The 19,374-nt window shown below is 41.1% G+C and overlaps 2 protein-coding genes and 1 long non-coding RNA gene across 3 annotated transcripts in view; 2 read left to right on the top strand and 1 right to left on the bottom strand.

Moving 5' to 3' along the window:
• The window catches only part of LOC147799620 (uncharacterized), a 34,482-nt gene extending 23,984 nt beyond the window's left edge, over positions 1 to 10,498 (bottom strand). Inside the window, exon 1 of the long non-coding RNA XR_015424948.1 lies at positions 10,146 to 10,498. This is a non-coding gene — a long non-coding RNA (uncharacterized LOC147799620). The remainder of the gene's footprint in view (positions 1 to 10,145) is intronic.
• LOC147799621 (putative serine/threonine-protein kinase drkB) lies at positions 490 to 9,222 on the top strand. The gene is made up of 3 exons (XM_087135171.1): positions 490 to 860; positions 3,610 to 4,318; positions 5,240 to 9,222. Exons 2-3 carry the CDS (start codon positions 3,635 to 3,637, stop codon positions 6,242 to 6,244), a joined length of 1,689 nt encoding a protein of 562 aa, XP_086991297.1. The 5' UTR covers positions 490 to 860; positions 3,610 to 3,634; the 3' UTR covers positions 6,245 to 9,222.
• A 1,856-nt stretch (positions 10,499 to 12,354) lies between the features above and the next one.
• On the top strand, positions 12,355 to 19,340 carry LOC110986652 (mitogen-activated protein kinase kinase kinase 12-like). The gene is made up of 4 exons (XM_087135165.1): positions 12,355 to 12,655; positions 13,775 to 14,426; positions 15,796 to 16,011; positions 16,436 to 19,340. Exons 2-4 carry the CDS (start codon positions 13,800 to 13,802, stop codon positions 17,438 to 17,440), a joined length of 1,848 nt encoding a protein of 615 aa, XP_086991291.1. The 5' UTR covers positions 12,355 to 12,655; positions 13,775 to 13,799; the 3' UTR covers positions 17,441 to 19,340.
• The last annotated feature ends 34 nt before the right edge of the window (positions 19,341 to 19,374 follow it).

Below are 19,374 nucleotides of genomic sequence, written 5' to 3'. Positions count from 1 at the left end.
GCATCCCCCCATTACACACAAAGTACTAATTCAGACGTGTACAGGTTTCGAAACCCGTGAGGGGCAAGCTGGGGAAGTTCATGAATATTTATTTGGAATTATTATAATCATGGACTTATTCCTTCATGCTATAATTATTGAGAAAGGTGTACTGGAGTTGGTGCTTTCAATTCAGGGCCGGATCCAGTTTTTTTGCTGGGGGAACGGAATTTTTGTTGGGGGTTTCTACACGTAGTTCTCGCCATTGTTGAAAGCCAGTCTCTACGTTTCTTTCTTAAACAAGCCAAATACATGTTTTGTGCTTTCTGTGGTGTCTTCTATGTAGCCCCCCCCCCATGGCAATAAGCGCGGGATGACCCCAACCCCTTCTTGATCCACGCCTGTCAACAGGCCCCTCACGATGTCCCCACCCTCACTGGATACAACATCCCCACCCAGCAAGGTCCCAATTCCGAACCCCACCAACCAGATCTGAGCCCGGATCGGATTATCCTACAGCTGTTACACACGAAATGTAGACCTACAATATCCTACCTGTCAGAACAAGGAGTGGGATCATGGTTTTTATATGTACACACAGACGTACATCTAGGCCTACTGCTCCTTTTCATCTCCATAATCTTATGCTACTTCTACGCTTGTCTAAGTAATAAATTCGACATTTGTGGTAGGAGAGGAATTGCATAGTCAAACGACACACAGGCCTAACGGTAAGATGTAAATAAAACAGCCGTAAACAGCTAAAACGAAAAGGACACGTGCTACTCTGCTGAAAAAGGCGCGCCGTTCTATCTTCCTACTGTCCTAGCCAGCGTCGCTCGGCCTAGAGTCATCTTTTATGACAAACTTCAATAGTTGTGGTAAGTTGTCTTTTATTATTCCAAAATATGTGTCAGGAGTGTAATGCCATTCCATTCATGTTCGACTTTCACTTGTCACAGCAGCAAGAAAGCATTCCACGGTTTCAACATGGAGAGAACTTTCAGTAGTCTTGTGGCTGTATCTGTGACGTGTCTGGTCAGCGTACAGCCTTAAGAAAAATGGCTGTTCTCGTGTGGTCACCTGGCGCCATGTTCGCCCAATACAAATTGAGCTACAGAAAGAAAGGTGTTCCTTCATAGGCTTGCAACGCACAGTTTAAGAAAAGATTTGGTTTTGTCCAGCGGAACTTCACGTTGCACAAACCATGTCATTTGAAATGAAATCTTCCACAACGTCGTAAAAACCAATGAAAAATTACACTCACCTTACATTGTCTGCACTCTGCACATGTACTCTGTATGTTGTTATGCTTATTCCTAATGAACCAATCACATGGCACATTTTTACAATTCAATATGGTATGATGCAATGTGCGTTTTGATTGGTTCATTGAGAAAAGTTCAGTATTTTAAGATTGGTGAGGCCATCATTATTTCTATTATGATTTTATGTTCATGTAATTATGGCATGCATTTTGAAATTGAGAAAATTCTATGAATTTTAGTAATCATCTGTAGTTTGTGGAGGTGGCACATTTGGCTTAAGCCCTGTGGGCTCAGAATAGGAAAATCTCCCAAAGTGTTCTGTTTATTTTTGAAAATTAATAGTAGTGGCTTATTGTGGAAGGAGACACAATTTTTGAAAAGAAAAGTGACTCAGTATGTTTACAGCACTTGGTCTGTGACTGTGAGCAGTTTTGTTAAAATTTTGAAGGGGGGGGAGTGGACGCAGACATGGAGGGGGTGGAAGAAGGGAAGGTCCCACTTTTTTTGAGGGGGGCATGTTCTCCACTTTTGGAAGGTCCTATGGGGGCGGGGCTTCATAGATCGGTATGTTAATGGCTGATGCCTGATGGTCGCTCAACTGTCCCCTCCCCTCAAAAATTGGTCCAATGCCCGCATAGGGGATGAGTATGGGCTTTGAGGGCATGGTGTCCCTGTGTACATTGAAGATTCAGGGAGTTTAACTTTCACCAAAGAGGAGGGAAGAGAGTGAAGGTGGACAAGGGAGGATCTACTATTTTGGGGGGGGGATTCTTTGTACACCTTTTGAAGTCTTTTTCAGAGGTGAAACTGAACTTTGTAGTGAAAGTATAGGCCAAAGTCTGTGATGTGCAATTTAAGCAAGGTCACTTTTTAAGGTCCCTTGGAGTGTAAGCTCCCTTGGACTGCTGCCCTTTATGGGTAGAAATCAAAAGACTCATCCAGGCATGTGACTTTTCTCAGATCAGCCGATTTCCTCATACTTTCATTCACACTCATGCCATTGATAATTGAAAAACAACGTACAAAGTCTTGTAAAGATTGGAATTTCCTCCTTTTTTTGTCAAATATGTATGCCTGATTATCACTTTTTTTAGTTTTACACCTTTACAAATTTGTACCTTGTAAGTCTTTGGCTGACCAAATCTGTCAGTAACGAAATTTTGCTCCATCCCCTCCAAGAAACCAATGTACATAGTCATGAGTCATGTTTATTAAAATAAATCATAATACAAGCACTTATAACGTTTTGAAAAATTATATGATTCGTCATTTGATTTGGAGTCATTGATGTCATGCCATTGAACAAGGCTCCCCTTCAAAAATACACTTGAAGAAAGTCCATTCCACAGTAATTGGAAGTTTTCTTCCACAGAGACAGGAGTTGATTTCTACTCACGAGTGATGATTGGTGTGGCTATATTGGGATTTATTTAGACAAGGATTCATACAGGTTATAAAGGGTTATCCTTTCAGGATTTTTTCTGGCATTGTATAAAAGCAATGAATCTGTCGCATTTATACCATGGAAATTTTAGGTGACTAGATGCAAAGTTTCACAAGGCAAAGCAAAGATGGAGTTGGTGCTGGGGATTGAATACAAACTGTGACAAATGTATGCATACTTTTGGGGGTCAGGGGTGATATTCCCTGTGAAAATATTGAAATCTTTGGTGGTTTGGAAGAAGAGGACAAATTTAGCAACTTAGCATCAAGCATGCCATGAGGGTTACTCACGGTATCAGTGTCATAGCATTACTCAGCAGCTACATGTAAAAATGGGGGGGACGGGGAGGAGTGAGACCTCTCATTGATTACAACCAACTTGGTACATGCACCAGGTGGTTCCTTTGACACAATCAATTTCAATTGTCCAGTAAACCTGCGCAGTAATGTTTAGGAGCATAATTAGCTGTCAAGAAGGGGGTGGGGTCTGGGTGAGATCCACCATTGTGTTACTTTTGATGCCCCACCCACAACGTCAAAGGGGCATTTACATTAGTTTCTGCCATGTCTTTGGGGGTTTGTGTGTGTGTGTCTAGGAGAATCTTGTCAGTGCAGTTACATGACAATTACTGGCCATATGGACCTCAGATTTTGATTGTGTATTGTTCTCGGTGGCCCAAAGAAGCTTGTTGCAGTTTTAGGCCAAAAGGTCAAGGGTCAATGTCACAATAGCTAAAACAATAGAAATCTCGTTGCATTCACAAATTTAAGTTCTGGGTTGAGGCATCAGTTGGTGGAACGTTCACATCAGTGTAATTTCTTTTTTTGCATTATTTGACAATCTAGAATTTAGGGGTTGAGGTTCACAATAATAAAGTTTGGGGGCTTTTATTTATGTAAAGTCTTTTTCTCATATCAGACTTAACAGGATAAACAACTGCATCATGCCTAGAGGAAGTACATATGCAAACAACTCCTACAACAGGAGCTTGGGAAGGGTTGGCGCACCCATGGGCAGCATGCCTGTGTCAGCATCCTCAAGATCATCGAGCAGTGGTGGGTACTCATCACCTGCAAGCCACAGTTGTTATGTGGACAACTCCCTCAACAGGAGTGTAGGGAGGGTAGGCATGCCATTGGGGAGCATGCCAGTGTCACGCTCCTCTTCTGCATCATCGGAAAGCAGCGGCTACTCGTCCTCAGGAAGCCCAGGTACGTACGTGGACAATGCTTACAACCGAAGTGTCGGACGAGTGGGCATGCCGCTTGGTAGCGTGCCTGTGTCCAGGTCATCTTTGTCCGCATCAGCCTCTCCGGGGACTGGCACTGGGACCTATCTGGCCGATTCGCCAAGGGGCAGAGAGGCCATGGTCTACAAAGACAATGCCTTCAACAGGCGACTGGGTCGCGTCGAGGAGCCGTTGGGATCAGTGCCCCACAGTCGGGGAAGTGGGGCCTCAGTATCCCAAGAGAGGTTTTACGTGGACAACTCCCTCAATCGGCAACTGGGGAGAGTTGGCCTGAAACTTGGAACCATGCCAGTATCTAAGACGGGGAACACAAACAGCAGGAAGATAGCCCAGTCTACTCATGCAATGAGAAAGATGTATGACCAACTACTGCAGCCAGTAAGTCTGTCAACAGGCTGAAATAGAGGAGAAACAATAAAGTGATGTGCTGCTGGCACACCATTTGAAAATAGGATAGAATTATTCTTCTATATATGAACATGATGGATGGAATGAAGTTCACAGAGTATGGCACCAGTTCCTATCTAGAGCTACATTTCTATTGTCTAATTCCTTATTATTTCTGTCGTAAATTTCTTCCATTTTGAAACCAAATCAAGCTCTGATAATTTTTATCCATGTGGAATGGCACATTGACAGATGGGGGCACAGGCCATGGACCATCAAAAATGCCCTTTTTTATTTTTAAAATATATCAAAATGTTGAGTTTTTGGAACTATTATATTTCCAATGCCTGTAAAAAAGCCCGAAAGCCTCTACCCCAGAAAGGCCACAGTTAAGTTACATAAAGAAATTCCAAAAATTTTTTAGGCCCCTAGAAAACAACTTTCCCTCTCCCCTCATAAAAATGGTTCTTGGTTCATCCTTGAGAATCTGAATTCATTTGAATCTTTCTGTCAGTTTGTTCTTAAACATGCACCGAGATTAATTAAATAATTTGATTAATTAATATATAGCTTTGATGTCAAGAATCATTCTGTGTACAAACTGAGGCCCATCTCAATACAGGTGATTCACAATAGTGTGCGTCCAAGAGTTAGCAACGTGTTGGCTAATCACAGTGCGCAAAATCTGTCAACCCTTTCCAAACACGTTTTGGGGCAACAGATTTCGCACATTGCGTTTGGCCAATGCATTGCAAACTCTTGGAGGCACACTATTAAGCGCTGTCAAAGGTTGCAAGTAATTGCAAATGATCTACCTCTAGCATTAAATGGGTCCAAGTGTAATCAGCACTCATGCAGTTGTACATTTACTTTGTTTAAGCATCAATTTGTGTGTACTATTCATTTTTACAGGAGGTTAATGACATTGGAGACTTGCCGAGCAACATCCCGTGTGGAGAGCAGGACTACATGTGTGACACTGTGTTCAGCCTCATCAGGCGCATGAATCGGGCTCTGAAATGGCAGGAAACCAACCAAGGTAAGCAACCTCGCACTACCCTGGAGACCTTCAAGTACGATGGGCCAGTCGTCAAGTTTAACGACATTGAGATCCTGGAGAAAATTGGGCATGGGGGCTTTGGAGACGTCCATTTTGGAAAGTACAAAGGTACCGTTGTTGCAGTCAAGAAGCTTCGAGTGCAACGCGTGTCCCAAAGGCGACTGCGGCAGTTCCAAGAGGAAGTAGAGATCCTGTGTCGCTTAGACCATCCCCACATTGTCAAGTTCCTGGGTGCTTGTGTTGTTACTCCCAATCTAGCCATTCTCTTAGAGTATATGCAGAAGAGCCTTTATGATGCTCTCCATGTGGAAGAACAGGACTATTCACCTCGGGATCAGTATCGAATCCTGCTACACGTGGCTGATGGCTTGGCCTACTTGCATGGCATGAAAGTTGCCCACTGTGACATAAAGTCCACCAACATTCTACTGGATAGCTCTTATGAGGGTGTCATTGCAAAGATATCCGACTTTGGCCTCAGCTTGATGAAAAGTGAAACAGAAACGTCGCAGTCCACGGCCAAAGTCCAAGGTGTTGGGACACCTAAGTACTCAGCTCCGGAGGTCCTGAAGGGGGAGGAGCTTGCACAGCCAGCCATGTGCAAGGCAGATGTCTACTCCATGTCAGTGGTGGCTTGGGAAGTCCTGTGCCAAGAGGTGCCATTCAGCGGTTTGAATATCCACCAGCTGACACGCCGTATCTGCAGTGGGGATGTCAACCTGAAGTTTCCTGAAGACGTCAAGGTTGGAGATGGTCTCGTGGCTCTACTGAAGGAGTGTTGGAGCCACGATGCCAACAGGCGACCATCGGCAAAAGCCTTCAAGCACCACTTGGCAAAACTGCAGGGTATCATGTAGACGAGTTAGCTCAACTCCAACTAACCAAGCCATTCTGTTTGTTCTAGTACTCCTGGTTTTATTCTTCAGCCAAGCTCAATACCTAACATTTCATCCCACCCCCCCCTTTTGGCTTCTCAAACACCATTATACCACTGAATGGGGAAGTGATATGTCACATCAATCATTGACAGGTTAACCTCTTTTCATATAATTGAAGTTGACAGGTTTTCCGCTGCTGATGCAGGCATGGACTTTTGAGTGGACTCAAAATAACAGTATTCAGGTAAAGTTCAGTCACGTCCATGCATGTACATGTCCCAACGGCTTTTATCAAAGCCTGCTTTTCGTCATTATTATCAAAAAGAGAGCCTAAACTTTGTGTAGGTTTTACTTTTCTTGCTCATATCAGTTTAATAAGTGAACTTGTTTTATTGATAAAATAGCTTTTAGTAGAGGTTCATTTACGTAGATTACTTATGTTACATGGTAGAGTCATGATATACGCAGATATTTAAAGCAAAATAATGTTGACACCTTTATTATTCATTATGTTATTATGCGAGAGTCAACTCAGTAATTTGCATGTATGCAAAAGTTAAAAAAGTTTAAAGTCAATTTAGTATTGGATAATGAGGGGTCCCTGAAAACCTGATACTTTGGGAAATTGTATCAACACATAGGCCTGTAAAAGTGTGTATGGCATGCAAGCTTGTGTTTTATTACTCCATGTTTTGTGATGTACATTTATTAGAGTGATGCGTCAGAAAGATGCGCGATATGAGTTGAAGTGTTCTTGGTACAAGTACATGTACATCATACACGTAGACATTTCACCATAATGCACCTTCATTACAGTGTTTTGAGGCAAAGACAGGCCCCAGTTGACCTTTCATTGTTGACATTTGCTTTTTACACATTCTGGGTCGCACTAAACATTAGCATACATGTACTTGTACCGATCAACTGTCAACCTGTCTACCGGTATTTCAGTTTTTATATGTTGAAAAAGCACTTGTGTTTGAAATTGTTCACAACAAATGTTTAATAGCAAACATACTTTATGCTAAGAAGTTATGTTACGAATCAAAAGGAATAGTTTTGATTCACAATTATTTTCCCCAATGTTATTTTGAAACAGCCGGGACAGCCCACTCTCCATATGATACATGGGTGACATGAAAAGGTCTGCTGGCACAGTATTTGTCAAAATCATTCATTTCCAGCATTTCCAGTGTGGTCGCGTTTTGGAGCACCAGTGTCACTTCCAAATATGAAACTGGTTAGGTGTGAACCATGGTGTGAACTAGACTGGAGAACTTGGATCAGTCTGCAAAGGGACGATTACAAAATATATTTAAGACTTCAGACAGTCATAGTATTATGAAGTGTTCAGCACAAAAGCACTTGAAGGTACATGTACATATGTATGATCAAGTAGTTCTTAAGTACTCTTGTCCTGTAACCTTATTTTTACACGACTGATAGCCTGAAGTCATGTATTTACATGTACTTTGTACATTTCCCATCCAGCATATGTCTCCCAACTTTATGCACACCTACAATAACCAGTTTGGTATTGGGGTATTTAGATTTTGGAAGAGAAATTGGTCCCGGAAAAGCACTCAACTACGTGTACAACACTGGTTTCTTATTTGGTATCTTGAAATTTTTTAAATGAACGATCTCGACTGATTAAAGTTGGGAGTGTTCAGTATGACCCCATGGTACTCTTTCTAAAAAAAAAAGATTAAAAAAAGTTCTAAAGTATTTATCCTTACATAATGTTATTTGTTAAAGCATAGTTAAAGTATATACAATTCATATCCAAATACTGTTTATGAGTTTCAAGTGTTTCCTATTCACAGCATTTACAGAGAGCAAGGCCTGATGTTGGCATTTGAAAAATGGTGGTCAAATATGCCCCGAAGTGTAAAAGTGGGGTACATCCATGATCCAGGCTGCTTAAGCTTTGAGGTTTCATGTTCATCTGTGTGTCAAAATAGGCATACAGAATGAGGTCCACCCACATACTCCCTTAGCTATAAATTTCCTTGTGTATTTTTCGAGCACCAGTTTACTTCCAATGTGGATCTAGTTGGTGGTGAAAAAAAGTGGAAAAACATGGACACTGGACAAGTGCTCAACAGTTTTTTTATTGGATAGAACTACCCAAAAAGTACTTGGCCGACTTGTACGTTTTGAGTACTTTTGTCCTAAAATCTTACATTTCACATAACTATGGTTGTCTGAGGTCATGCATTTATTTTAGAATTTTACACTTGTGCACTTGTGATTTGTGAAATTAGAATGTGAAAAGTACTTGACTAGAATACTGTTCATTTGGTTTTGTAAACACTTTTGAGCAACCAACGTTGGAAGTGGCATTTTTGGCAAAAAAAGGATTAGAGTGAAGAAGAGTTAAAGGGCATTTAATCGTAAAGCACGTACAGTATATATCCAAATATTGTTTCTAAGTTTAAAGTGTTTCTAATGTTGACAAAGTTTACAGTGAGTTAGGCCTGTAGTCAGCATTTGAAAACTAGGTGGCCACATGTGTCTTGAATTCAAAACAGGGTGTGGTTTTATGGCTTGACATGCATTCACATACATCAAAACAGGTGTACACAGCAGGGCCACAGCGATACCCCTGTGGCTAAAACTTTCCTGTGCTAGCAACACGTTAATAGATAATTTCCATGGAAACATGACTGTGAGTAAACGGGTGCTTATATTTTGAAACATATTTGGCAACTTAAGACTCCTGGTTTGAAAAAATATCAAAGTTTTATGTGTTTTTATTTACCCACACATTGTAAAATTATGAACATTTTTAAGGCTCACCTAAGAAAATCAGTGCTTTCTATATCTTGCCAGTTCCTTGATGAAACTCTATGAAAATATAAAAATAGTGCATGTAGCTTAATCACTGTTCTTCTTTAGAGACTTGTCAAATGTCAATAAAACTGCATTTTGCAGATTTTGCAAGAGCAGTAGCACTTGTGCCTCTTTTGTCCAGTGCCTTTATTCATCACAGTGTGGCTACATGTATATAAAAACCACGATCCTAAAATGAATCCCAAGAAGTAGTTTACAAATCAAAAGACCCAGGATTCATTCAGCTAATATCTCCAACAATCAACACTTGTGATGACATTTGGAAACAAGAGAGGACAACATCGGTTTCTTTCTGGAACTGTGACCTCAAATTTAAATTCTTTTCTATCCAGAGGCTCAGTACTAGTGAAGCAAATGGCAGGTACCCCCCTCAGGGGAAAAAAGAAACCTTCCATTCAAAACAATTGTAATGAAAATGGAGGAAAGCAGAAAAAAATAATTGATTTGCTTGAAAATGCCCCAGAATGGACCCCTTTTACCATTAATTATGGACTTGCTGCTGTTGTTTGCTTCAGCCCATCCAAAAAACACTTGCCCCATGCCCCAGGGAAAAAAAGTCCTGGCGATCTACATGGAAGTCTGTGTATTGGCGTAGTGACATCATTATGCAAAAGCCTGCACCAACAAGAGTACATTGTACCAACATACGGTCTCAAATATGGACTCATTTTACCTACCACGGATTAAGTTTGGGAGATCCCTGTACATTTACATGAACATTTGTGACTCAGGAAATGACGGCCACTGTTCTGACATGAGTACAAGCCAATCCTGCATAGGCTGCTCGTCCCACCAGTGAACGTTCAGGCGCTTCATCAGACCGAGTTGTGTGTCTTTCTTCATGTACATGCCATACATGTACCTCAATACTGGTACCTTGTTTATCAAACTATTCATCTGGTTTCGTGAAATTTCCTAAACGATCTCAATCAACCGAAGTTGGTCATGTTCAGAATGACCCCTTTGGTTACTTTTTCCTTGAAATCAATGGAGTAAAAAAGAGTTACACAGCACACGTACTTACCCTATGCTATCTGTCAAAGTAATACACGAAGTACACTTAAATGATATACATGTATATCCAAATATCGTTTCCGAGTTGAATTTATTCTCTGTTGATAAGAATACTATTATGCATGAACACTGGGAGGGCAACACAAACTGATTTCATAAGCAATCTTTCAACTGCAGACTTGTGTGGGTCTTAGTTTATTCAACCCAGAACCCAAAACCTGACAATAGGTTCACAGTACATCTAAAACATAATGACGTTGCATTTTTTCAACGTGCGCTTTCCTATGGGGTTCAGTGGATCGTGTCCCCTTTGTTGCCAGAGGAAAGTGCGCATGTAAAGTTGACTGGTTGCATGATAAAGGGTTTTTCCCACAATTAAAAACATCAAATTTCTGGTCGTGGGGAAATACCATGTCACGCAATCAGTTGGTGAGTTAAAGCCAGCCAGCATTTGTCTTCTACTTTCAAGTGCCATTTGTTTCCAGCCTGTCCCAACTATTACTACAGTGAATAGACTCTTCTTAATGTTGAAGGAATTATCATTTTGGTAAGTTTTGCAATTTTTTGGATTTGTTTTTGGGACTAGTTTGGGGGATCGAAGGCAGTGGATATTTTTCAGCGAATGGGTCTCAGATCCATCGGCACTACCTATGGAAATCCATATAGTAAATTTCAACATAATGATGTCACGCTATATTTGTGCACTTTCCTATGGGGGCTCGATTATGTCCTACCTCCCTGCAGTAGGAAAGACATACGTAAATAGAGAATAGAGAATACTGAATTTTTGGACCTTTTCCTGGGTATGAAAACAGTAAGGTTGGGCACAGGTCTGCCTGTACAGTATAAACTCACCCAAAGTTGTCCAACTTTTTGTAAGAAAAAGAGCAATATGTATAAGGCTCACCTAAGAAAATCAGTGCTTTCTATATCTTTCCAGTTCCTTGATGAAACTCTATGAAAATATACAAATAGTACATGTACATGTAGCTTAATCACTGTTCTTCTTTTGAGACTTGTCAAATGTCAATAAAACTGCATTTTGCAGATTTTGCAAGAGCAGTACCACTTGTGCCTCTTTTGTCCAGTGCCTTTATTCATCACAGTGTGGCTATATAAAAACCACAATCCTAAAATGAATCTCAAGAAGCGAATTACAAATCAAAAGACTCAGGATTCATTCAGCTAATATCTCCAACAGTCCACAATTGTGATGACATTTGGAAACGAGAGGACAACATCGGTTTCTTTCTGGAATTGTGACCTTAAATTTATATTCTTTTCTATCCAGAGGCTCTGTACTAGTGAAGCAAATGGCAGGTACCCCCCCAGGGGAAAAAAGAAACCCGGCTTCCCTTCAAAACAATTGGAATGAAAATGGAGGAAAGCAGAAAAAATAATTGATTGCTTGAAAATGCCCCTAAATGGACCCCTTTTACCATTAATTATGGACTTGCTGCTGGTGTTTGCTTCAGCCCATCCAAAAAACACTTGCCCCATGCCCCAGGGAAAAAAGTCCTGGCGATCTACATGGAAGTCTGTGTATTGGCGTAGTGACATCATTATGCAAAAGCCTGCACCAACAAGAGTACATTGTACCAACATACGGTCTCAAATATGGACTCATTTTACCTACCACGGATTAAGTTTGGGAGATCCCTGTACATTTACATGAACATTTGTGACTCAGGAAATGACGGCACCTGTTCTGACATGAGTACAAGCCAATCCTGCATAGGCTGCTCGTCCCACCAGTGAACGTTCAGGCCCTTCATCAGACCGAGTTGTGTGTCTTTCTTCATGTACATGCCATACATGTACCTCAATACTGGTACCTTGTTTATCAAACTATTCATCTGGTTTCGTGAAATTTCCTAAACGATCTCAACCAACCGAAGTTGGTCATGTTCAGAATGACCCGTTTGGTTACTTTTTCCTTGAAATCAATGGAGTAAAAAAAAGCTACACAGTACACGTATTTACCCTATGCTATCTGTCAAAGTAATACACGAAGTACACTTAAATGATGTACATGTATATCCAAATATCGTTTCCGAGTTGAATTCATTCTCTGTTGACAAGAATACTATTATGCATGAACACTGGGAGGGCAACACAAACTGATTTCATAAGCAATCTTTCAACTGCAGACTTGTGTGGGTCTTACTTTATTCAACCCAGAACCCAAAACCTGACGATAGGTTCACAGTACATCTAAAACATAATGACGTTGCATTTTTTCAACGTGCGCTTTCCTATGGGGCTCAGTGGATCGTGTCCCCTTTGTTGCCAGAGGAAAGTGCACATGTAAAGTTGACTGGTTGCATGATAAAGGGTTTTTCCCACAATTAAAAACATCAAATTTCTGGTCGTGGGGAAATACCATGTCACGCAATCAGTTGGTGAGTTAAAGCCAGCCAGCATTTGTCTTCTACTTTCAAGTGCCATTTGTTTCCAGTCTGTCCCAACTATTACTACAGTGAATAGACTCTTCTTAATGTTGAAGGAATTATCATTTTGGTAAGTTTTGCAATTTTTTGGATTTGTTTTTGGGACTAGTTTGGGGGATCGAAGGCAGTGGATATTTTTCAGTGAATGGGTCTCAGATCCATCGGCACTACCTATGGAAATCCATATAGTAAATTTCAACATAATGATGTCACACTATATTTGTGCACTTTCCTATGGGGGCTCGATTATGTCCTACCTCCCTGCAGTAGGAAAGACATACGTAAATAGAGTTATGTCAATACGATCCAGCTCTGCTGAATTTTTGGACCTTTTCCTGGGTATGAAAACAGTAAGGTTGGGCACAGGTCTGCCTGTACAGTATTAACTCACCCAAAGTTGTCCAACTTTTTGTAAGAAAAAGAGCAATATGTATTTGTTGAAAAAAAAAAAGTTAGCATGCATGAGTTTGTTGATTGAAAGACACAGGATTATTCTCACAACCAGAAACTTCAAATCTCTGGTCTACTGGACATACTTTTAGAGGCATGGTGGACACAAAAGGAGGGCGCTCCTTGGTTGGGGTTAAATCTTTGTGTTTACACACTTCAAATAGCGCCTTCCTAAAAGGCTAATGTCAAGCAATCAGTATTCAAAGCCAGCTAAGATTCATTTTCTGCTATCAAATGTCTAATCAAATGTCTTTACGTGTTCAGTTCCCTCTTTGAATTAGTTACACAAGCATGTTTGATTCTTCCTTTCCGATTATCACTGTGGTAAAAAGGTTGTTTTCATTTTGTTGTAGGAGCAATAAAATTTGTTCTGTTTTGCAATTTTTTGGGGGTATAATGTATTTTTTTGGCAGTGAATGGGTTCATGATTTATTTTCTTTGGCTCCTGCACTGGCACTACCATTGGTCATTCATTGTAAAGAATTTTGGTATAGTTAATCTGCTACGGGAGATTTCTCGAATAAACAAAATTCAAGCAAGGGTTAGCAGATCAGATCTCACTACCCAAGCCAAAAGTGCTGTCCGCCAGAGTTGTGCGTTGATTCACCTGAAAATGTTGCACAGTTGAAACCACTGCTCAAGTCAAGGAGTACCAGCAAAACACCCCCCCCAAAAAAACCCCAAAAGAATAAAGTGGGACCAGTTCATAGCACAGTACAAACATTCCATTTTGTTTCAGACTTGACCAAGCAAAACGACGCATCATGCCTAGAGGAGGTACATATGCTGACAACTACTACAACAGGAGCTTGGGTAGGGTTGGAGCACCCATGGGCAGCATGCCGGTGTCTCGATCATCTTCTGCATCATCAGGAGGATTTAGCCACTCGTCATCTGGAAGCCAGCGCACCTATGTTGACAACTCCTACAACAGAAGCATTGGCAGGGTTGGAGCACCCATGGGCAGCATGCCGATGTCTCGATCATCTTCTGGATCATCAGGAGGATTTAGCCACTCGTCATCTGGAAGCCAGCGCACCTATGTTGACAACTACTACAACAGGAGCTTGGGTAGGGTTGGAGCACTTTTGGGCAGCATGCCGATGTCTAAACCGTCATCTGCATCATCAGGAAGCAGCAGCAAAACGCCCTCCGACAGCCAGGCCGTCTATGTTGACAACACCTCCAACAGAAAGCTTGGCAGGGTTGGTATGCCCAAGGGCAGCATGCCGGTGTCTCAACCGTCATCTGCATCATCAGGAAGCAGTAGCACAACGCCCTCCGACAGCCAGGCCGTCTATGTTGACAACGAATACAACAGAAAGCTTGGCAGGGTTGGCTTGCCCAAAGGCAGCAAGCCGGTGTCTAAATCATCACAACACAGTGGCAAGGTTAGTTTTTTTTTTATTCAGAAGTAGTTGCTTTCTAATGTTCAGTTTTTGTTTATGCTGTATAATGGCACAGAGGTGTCACACATGTACAGGTAACTGGACAAATACATCTCATGGTTGGTATTAGTCAGTGGTCTCTATGTAGAAGGCCCTCCAAGTTGTACATGTGCGAGTGTTTCTAGCATCTTTGTCCAATGAGTAACGGAAAAGGAAGGCAAGCACAGTCACTTCTTAATTTCTTATTTTCAAGCGAGTCACTATAACTACCTGTACATGTTGTTGCATAACTCGGCATGGGGTAAAATGTGTTGGGGCCAAGCCCCCCCCCCACTCTCCTAGGATGTTTTGTTTTTGGTTTTGCTCTCTGAAAACCACAGATAAAAAATACACCTGTAACTTGGACATCTACCATGGCTCTGATATAGCCGTAGAGCCTAGTTCCCTGTGGTGCAACCAGGAGGGGGATCAGCATGAGTTCTTTAGGGGGTAAACTTGGCTCAAAGCCCCCCCCCCAATAAAAAATCTTGGATGAGCCACTTAAGTCAGATCAATTTAATATGACTCCTTAATTGGTAGCACTTGTCCATATATATACATATAGATCATTAAAATACACAACTAGACCGTATTCTCACTATTATGGTTCTTCAAATACATGTATTGTTTCTGGTCTATTTGACCATTATGCATATTTAATCACTTTTAAGAGATAGAGAGAGCCTGGAGTCTGGATGTAGATCAAAGATTTTCCTGTCTGAGAAACTAGCACAGGTTTTTTTGAAATTACATTTCAATAAGCCTTTTGCAAGTTAAATTTAAATAAAATCTGGAACACCAAGTTCTTTAAATTTACATGACCGTAACAATTTGTATTCTCCATACTTTCTCTATACTAAATACACTGTTCTCAATGGATAAGAGGGGAAGAAAATTAAAGGAACCAGTCCATTCCACAGATGGTGGTCGCTATGTAAAAGCTTACTCAACACTCAACACCATGTTGAGTATACCAGGCAAGATATGGGACGGTAGGGTACCCCCCTTACCTGTCCAATCCCTATACACACTGTAGACTATTGTGACCTAACACATCCCCCCTAGAAGTCTGTAAAGAATTCCTGAGATTCCGATCAAACAATGACCAACACAAAGGCGGGAGGGGGGGTTCTCTCCGTCCCATATCTTGCTTCAAATGATGTTTAGTGTCTTTTATAGTCAGTATGTGGTTGCCCTGATAGGGCAGACCATTGCTGTTGATTTACCTGATTTTGAGTATGCACACTTGGAATACCAAACTGGCTCACTAGGAAGAAAAGTCGTTCGTAACATCTCTGCAAAAGACAGTGAGACATTCTCTTTTTTCTGATAGGTCTACAAAAACAATCCCTTGAACCGACGCCTGGGTCGTGTTGGCGAGCCCCTTGGATCGATGCCTTACAGTAGAAATAGTGGTGTGAAACACTTGGCAGACGGTCCTCTAATGGTACCAATGGTTGAGCCGTATCAATACCCACTGGTGACCAGCAGGAAGCAACTTCAGTCCACTCATGTTATGAGAGAGATGTATAACCATTTGCTTGGGCCTGTAAGTATCATAAGGAACCCAGATATTCTTTAAAGCAAACCTAACATAGAGGAGATATAGTTCTCAGTGTGCTGACTATGATCTAAGCTGGAACAAAATCCTTGACAAATACTGTAAAAGATTGTGGAATCTCATTTTGACTGAAAACTTAAATCTGAAACCAAGATATCTTAAAGTTTGAACCTGAAAAAGAGGTGTCAAAACCTTGGCACTAAGACGGTAACCTGAAACTAAAAAGTCTAAAGTAAGATGCCAACAAATGATTTTCACTCATTCCTGTCATGAAAAAAGAACATAATTTTTTGTGCACAGCAAAGTCCCTGTAAATTAAGCTACTGGGGTAAGCTGAACTTGGCAGTGGATTTATAGTTTCAATGTATGCAAGTGTCCTTTATCTATAAGTCATCACTTTTTAACTTTACAGGAGGAAGATGACTTTGTGGACTTCCCAAGCAATGTCCCAAACGATGAGCAGGACTTCATGTGTGAAACAGTCTTGAGTCTCATCAGGCGCTTGAAACAGGTTTTGCAGTGGCAGGAAACCAACCAAGGTAAGCAGCCTCGCACTGCCTTGGAGACCTTCAAGTACGATGGGCCTGTCATCAAGTTTGATGAGATTGAGATCCTGGAGAAGATTGGGCACGGGGGGTTTGGAGATGTCCATTTTGGAAAGTACAAAGGCACTGTGGTTGCTGTCAAGAAGTTGCGGGTGCAACGGGTTTCCAAGCGGCGACTGCAGCAGTTCCAAGAGGAAGTAGAGATCCTGTGTCGCTTAGACCATCCCCACATTGTCAAGTTCCTGGGTGCTTGTGTTGTTACTCCCAATTTGGCCATCCTATTGGAGTACATGCAGAAGAGCCTTTTTGATGCTCTCCATGTCAAAGAGGAGGAGTATTCACCTCAGGATCAGTATCGAATCCTGCTACACATGGCTGATGGCTTGGCCTATTTGCACGGGATGAAGGTGGCCCACTGTGACATGAAGTCCACCAATATTCTACTGGATAGCTCTGATGAGGGTGTCATTGCAAAGATATCCGACTTTGGCCTCAGCTTGATGAAAAGTGAAACAGAAACGTCGCAGTCCACGGCCAAAGTCCAAGGTGTCGGGACGCCTAAGTACTCAGCACCGGAGGTCCTGAAGGGGGAGGAACTTGCACAGCCAGCCATGTGCAAGGCAGATGTCTACTCCATGGCGGTGGTGGCTTGGGAAGTCCTGTGCCAAGAGGTGCCATTCAGCGGTTTGAACATCCACCAGCTGAAACGCCGTATCTGCAGTGGGGATGTCAACCTGAAGTTTCCTGAAGATGTCAAGGTTGGAGATGGTCTGGTGGCTCTACTGGAGAAGTGTTGGAGCCACGATGCCAACAAGCGACCATCGGCAGAAGCCTTCAAGGAGTGCTTGGAAAAACTGGAAGGTATTATGTAGATGCATTTACCAGCAGTGTATGCAACGCCAACTATGTAAGTAGCACACAAGCTCTTATGTTAGTTCTTGGAAAAATTTTTTTATAATTAAGGCCACTAATTCTGCCCTGCAGTTACCTGTTAGCCATCTGAAAGCATATAAAGTATTCTAAAAATGAAAAAATTTGAAGTGAAAATATGGAGGTATTCTCTTTAATAGAAAACGGAATTTGTCACACCAGTCTCCTACGTTTGGGCACTGGGTGCCAAGCAGCATCCATGTATGGAACTCTTTCCTTCATTCTGTTTCAGAAATCTTTTGTTCCTGATTCATTTTTCAATCACATTCAATGGAATTTTAAAATTATTGATTCTTTAGCTTTTGAATATACTCTTTCATATTATTGCCCAATACAGTACTTTAGCTATTGAATATACTCTTCCATATTATTGCCCAATACAGTACTTTAGCTATTGAATATACTCTTCCATATTATTGCCCAATACAGTACTTCAGCTGTTGAATATACTCTTTCGTATTATTGCCCAATACAGTACTTTAGCTATTGAATATACTCTTCCATATTATTGCCCAATACAGTACTTTAGCTATTGAATATACTCTTCCATATTATTGCTCAATACAGTACTTTAGCTATTGCATATATACTCTTTCATATATTGCCCAATAATGAGAATGGAAATTTATGTGACATGAACATTCCTAGATACAGGCATTAAGTTCAGATGACTTTAAGAGGGCACCCTTGCATGATCAAGCATGAGTTTGAGTATGTCACAAATATAATGTAGGCATATTTAGTATGCATACTAGATGTGTATATATAAATGTATGGGACTGCGGTATGAGGTCATTTCAATAATACCCAGATGGCCTTACATGTACTTCAGTCTGTGTTTTTCATGCCATAGTATGTGCACAACATACAGATCAGAAGAAGAGTTGAGTTCTTTATGCTCTACTTATTTGAATTTCCTGTTCATTTTTACATTATATTCATGAGCTTTTTAGATGCAGGCAAAAAGTACAGAAGCAGCCTGCAGAATTATGAAAGAGGTTGGCTGGTAAATATTTTTTGCTACAACTCTTACAATGCCATTCTTTTTATTAAATCAAAACAATTATTATTCCTTAAATTAACTTCTTAAATCCTTTTGCTTCTTAATCTGGTAAGAGTTGTATAAAATCAACTAGGAATCCTGTTTTTAATGGTTTTGTTAGCATTCTGTGCCTGACTTAAACTAAATGAACTTACAAAATGTTTTCAGAAAAATTTACATAGGTTAAATAAATGTAAATGTAAAGAATTTTCACGGGCCAACAATACGAATGCCATCTACGTGTATGAAGACAAGGCATGTTATTCAACAGGAAGTCAAATTGGTGGGAACTCACGTTGTGCGTGTACAGGCTCGTGTGCTATTGGCACATAGCCCAAGCGCACTCCCAAGTACACACGTCTCCCTACGGGGGGACCACAAATTTTTAAAAGTGTTTAGACCCAGCATAGTACTAGTGCAACATTTACCCTGAGTGCTATTTCTGTATGTGACTGAGAAACTGTTGAGTGTTGTTACTTGAGGTTAGAGTAAGTTGCATGCCTGTCATGTAGCCGTACCTCCTGTTTTCCTCAGATGAATACTGAAAGAGGGTGTACAATTCCAGCATGCCATAGAGCTGAATATTTAATGTTTCCAAGTAGTTCAGAATCTGTAGTACTTCTGTTGAATACCTAGAGAATACCTACGGTATCATATTACAGAGGATTTTCAGTCGCGTGATTCTAAATGGTTAGTGTTCAATTACACAGATGTGCGCGGAAAGGCACACGCCTTCGAAGTTGCTCAACACCCTGGCGGACATGAAATTGCTAATAAAGATACACAGATTTGTAACTGCACATGCCTTCGCTTCCTGAAATGCCTTTGCACGTC

The sequence above is a fragment of the Acanthaster planci genome, linkage group LG03 (assembly GCF_054643075.1).
Source record: "Acanthaster planci isolate LZ-2023a linkage group LG03, COTS_SCS, whole genome shotgun sequence".
Classification (NCBI taxonomy): Eukaryota; Metazoa; Echinodermata; class Asteroidea; order Valvatida; family Acanthasteridae; genus Acanthaster; species Acanthaster planci.
The sequence above is the reverse complement of the archived record's forward strand: the minus strand, read 5'-3'. Positions and strand labels throughout refer to the sequence as shown.

Excerpts from the sequence above, each read along its gene's own strand:
- LOC147799621 (XM_087135171.1), top strand. The coding sequence starts at position 3,635 with ATGCCTAGAGGAAGTACATATGCAAACAACTCCTACAACAGGAGCTTG. Across the intron at positions 4,319-5,239 it reads ATGACCAACTACTGCAGCCA|GAGGTTAATGACATTGGAGA; the intron begins GTAAGTCTGTCA and ends TCATTTTTACAG.
- LOC110986652 (XM_087135165.1), top strand. The coding sequence starts at position 13,800 with ATGCCTAGAGGAGGTACATATGCTGACAACTACTACAACAGGAGCTTG. Across the intron at positions 14,427-15,795 it reads CATCACAACACAGTGGCAAG|GTCTACAAAAACAATCCCTT; the intron begins GTTAGTTTTTTT and ends TTTTTCTGATAG. Across the intron at positions 16,012-16,435 it reads ATAACCATTTGCTTGGGCCT|GAGGAAGATGACTTTGTGGA; the intron begins GTAAGTATCATA and ends TTAACTTTACAG.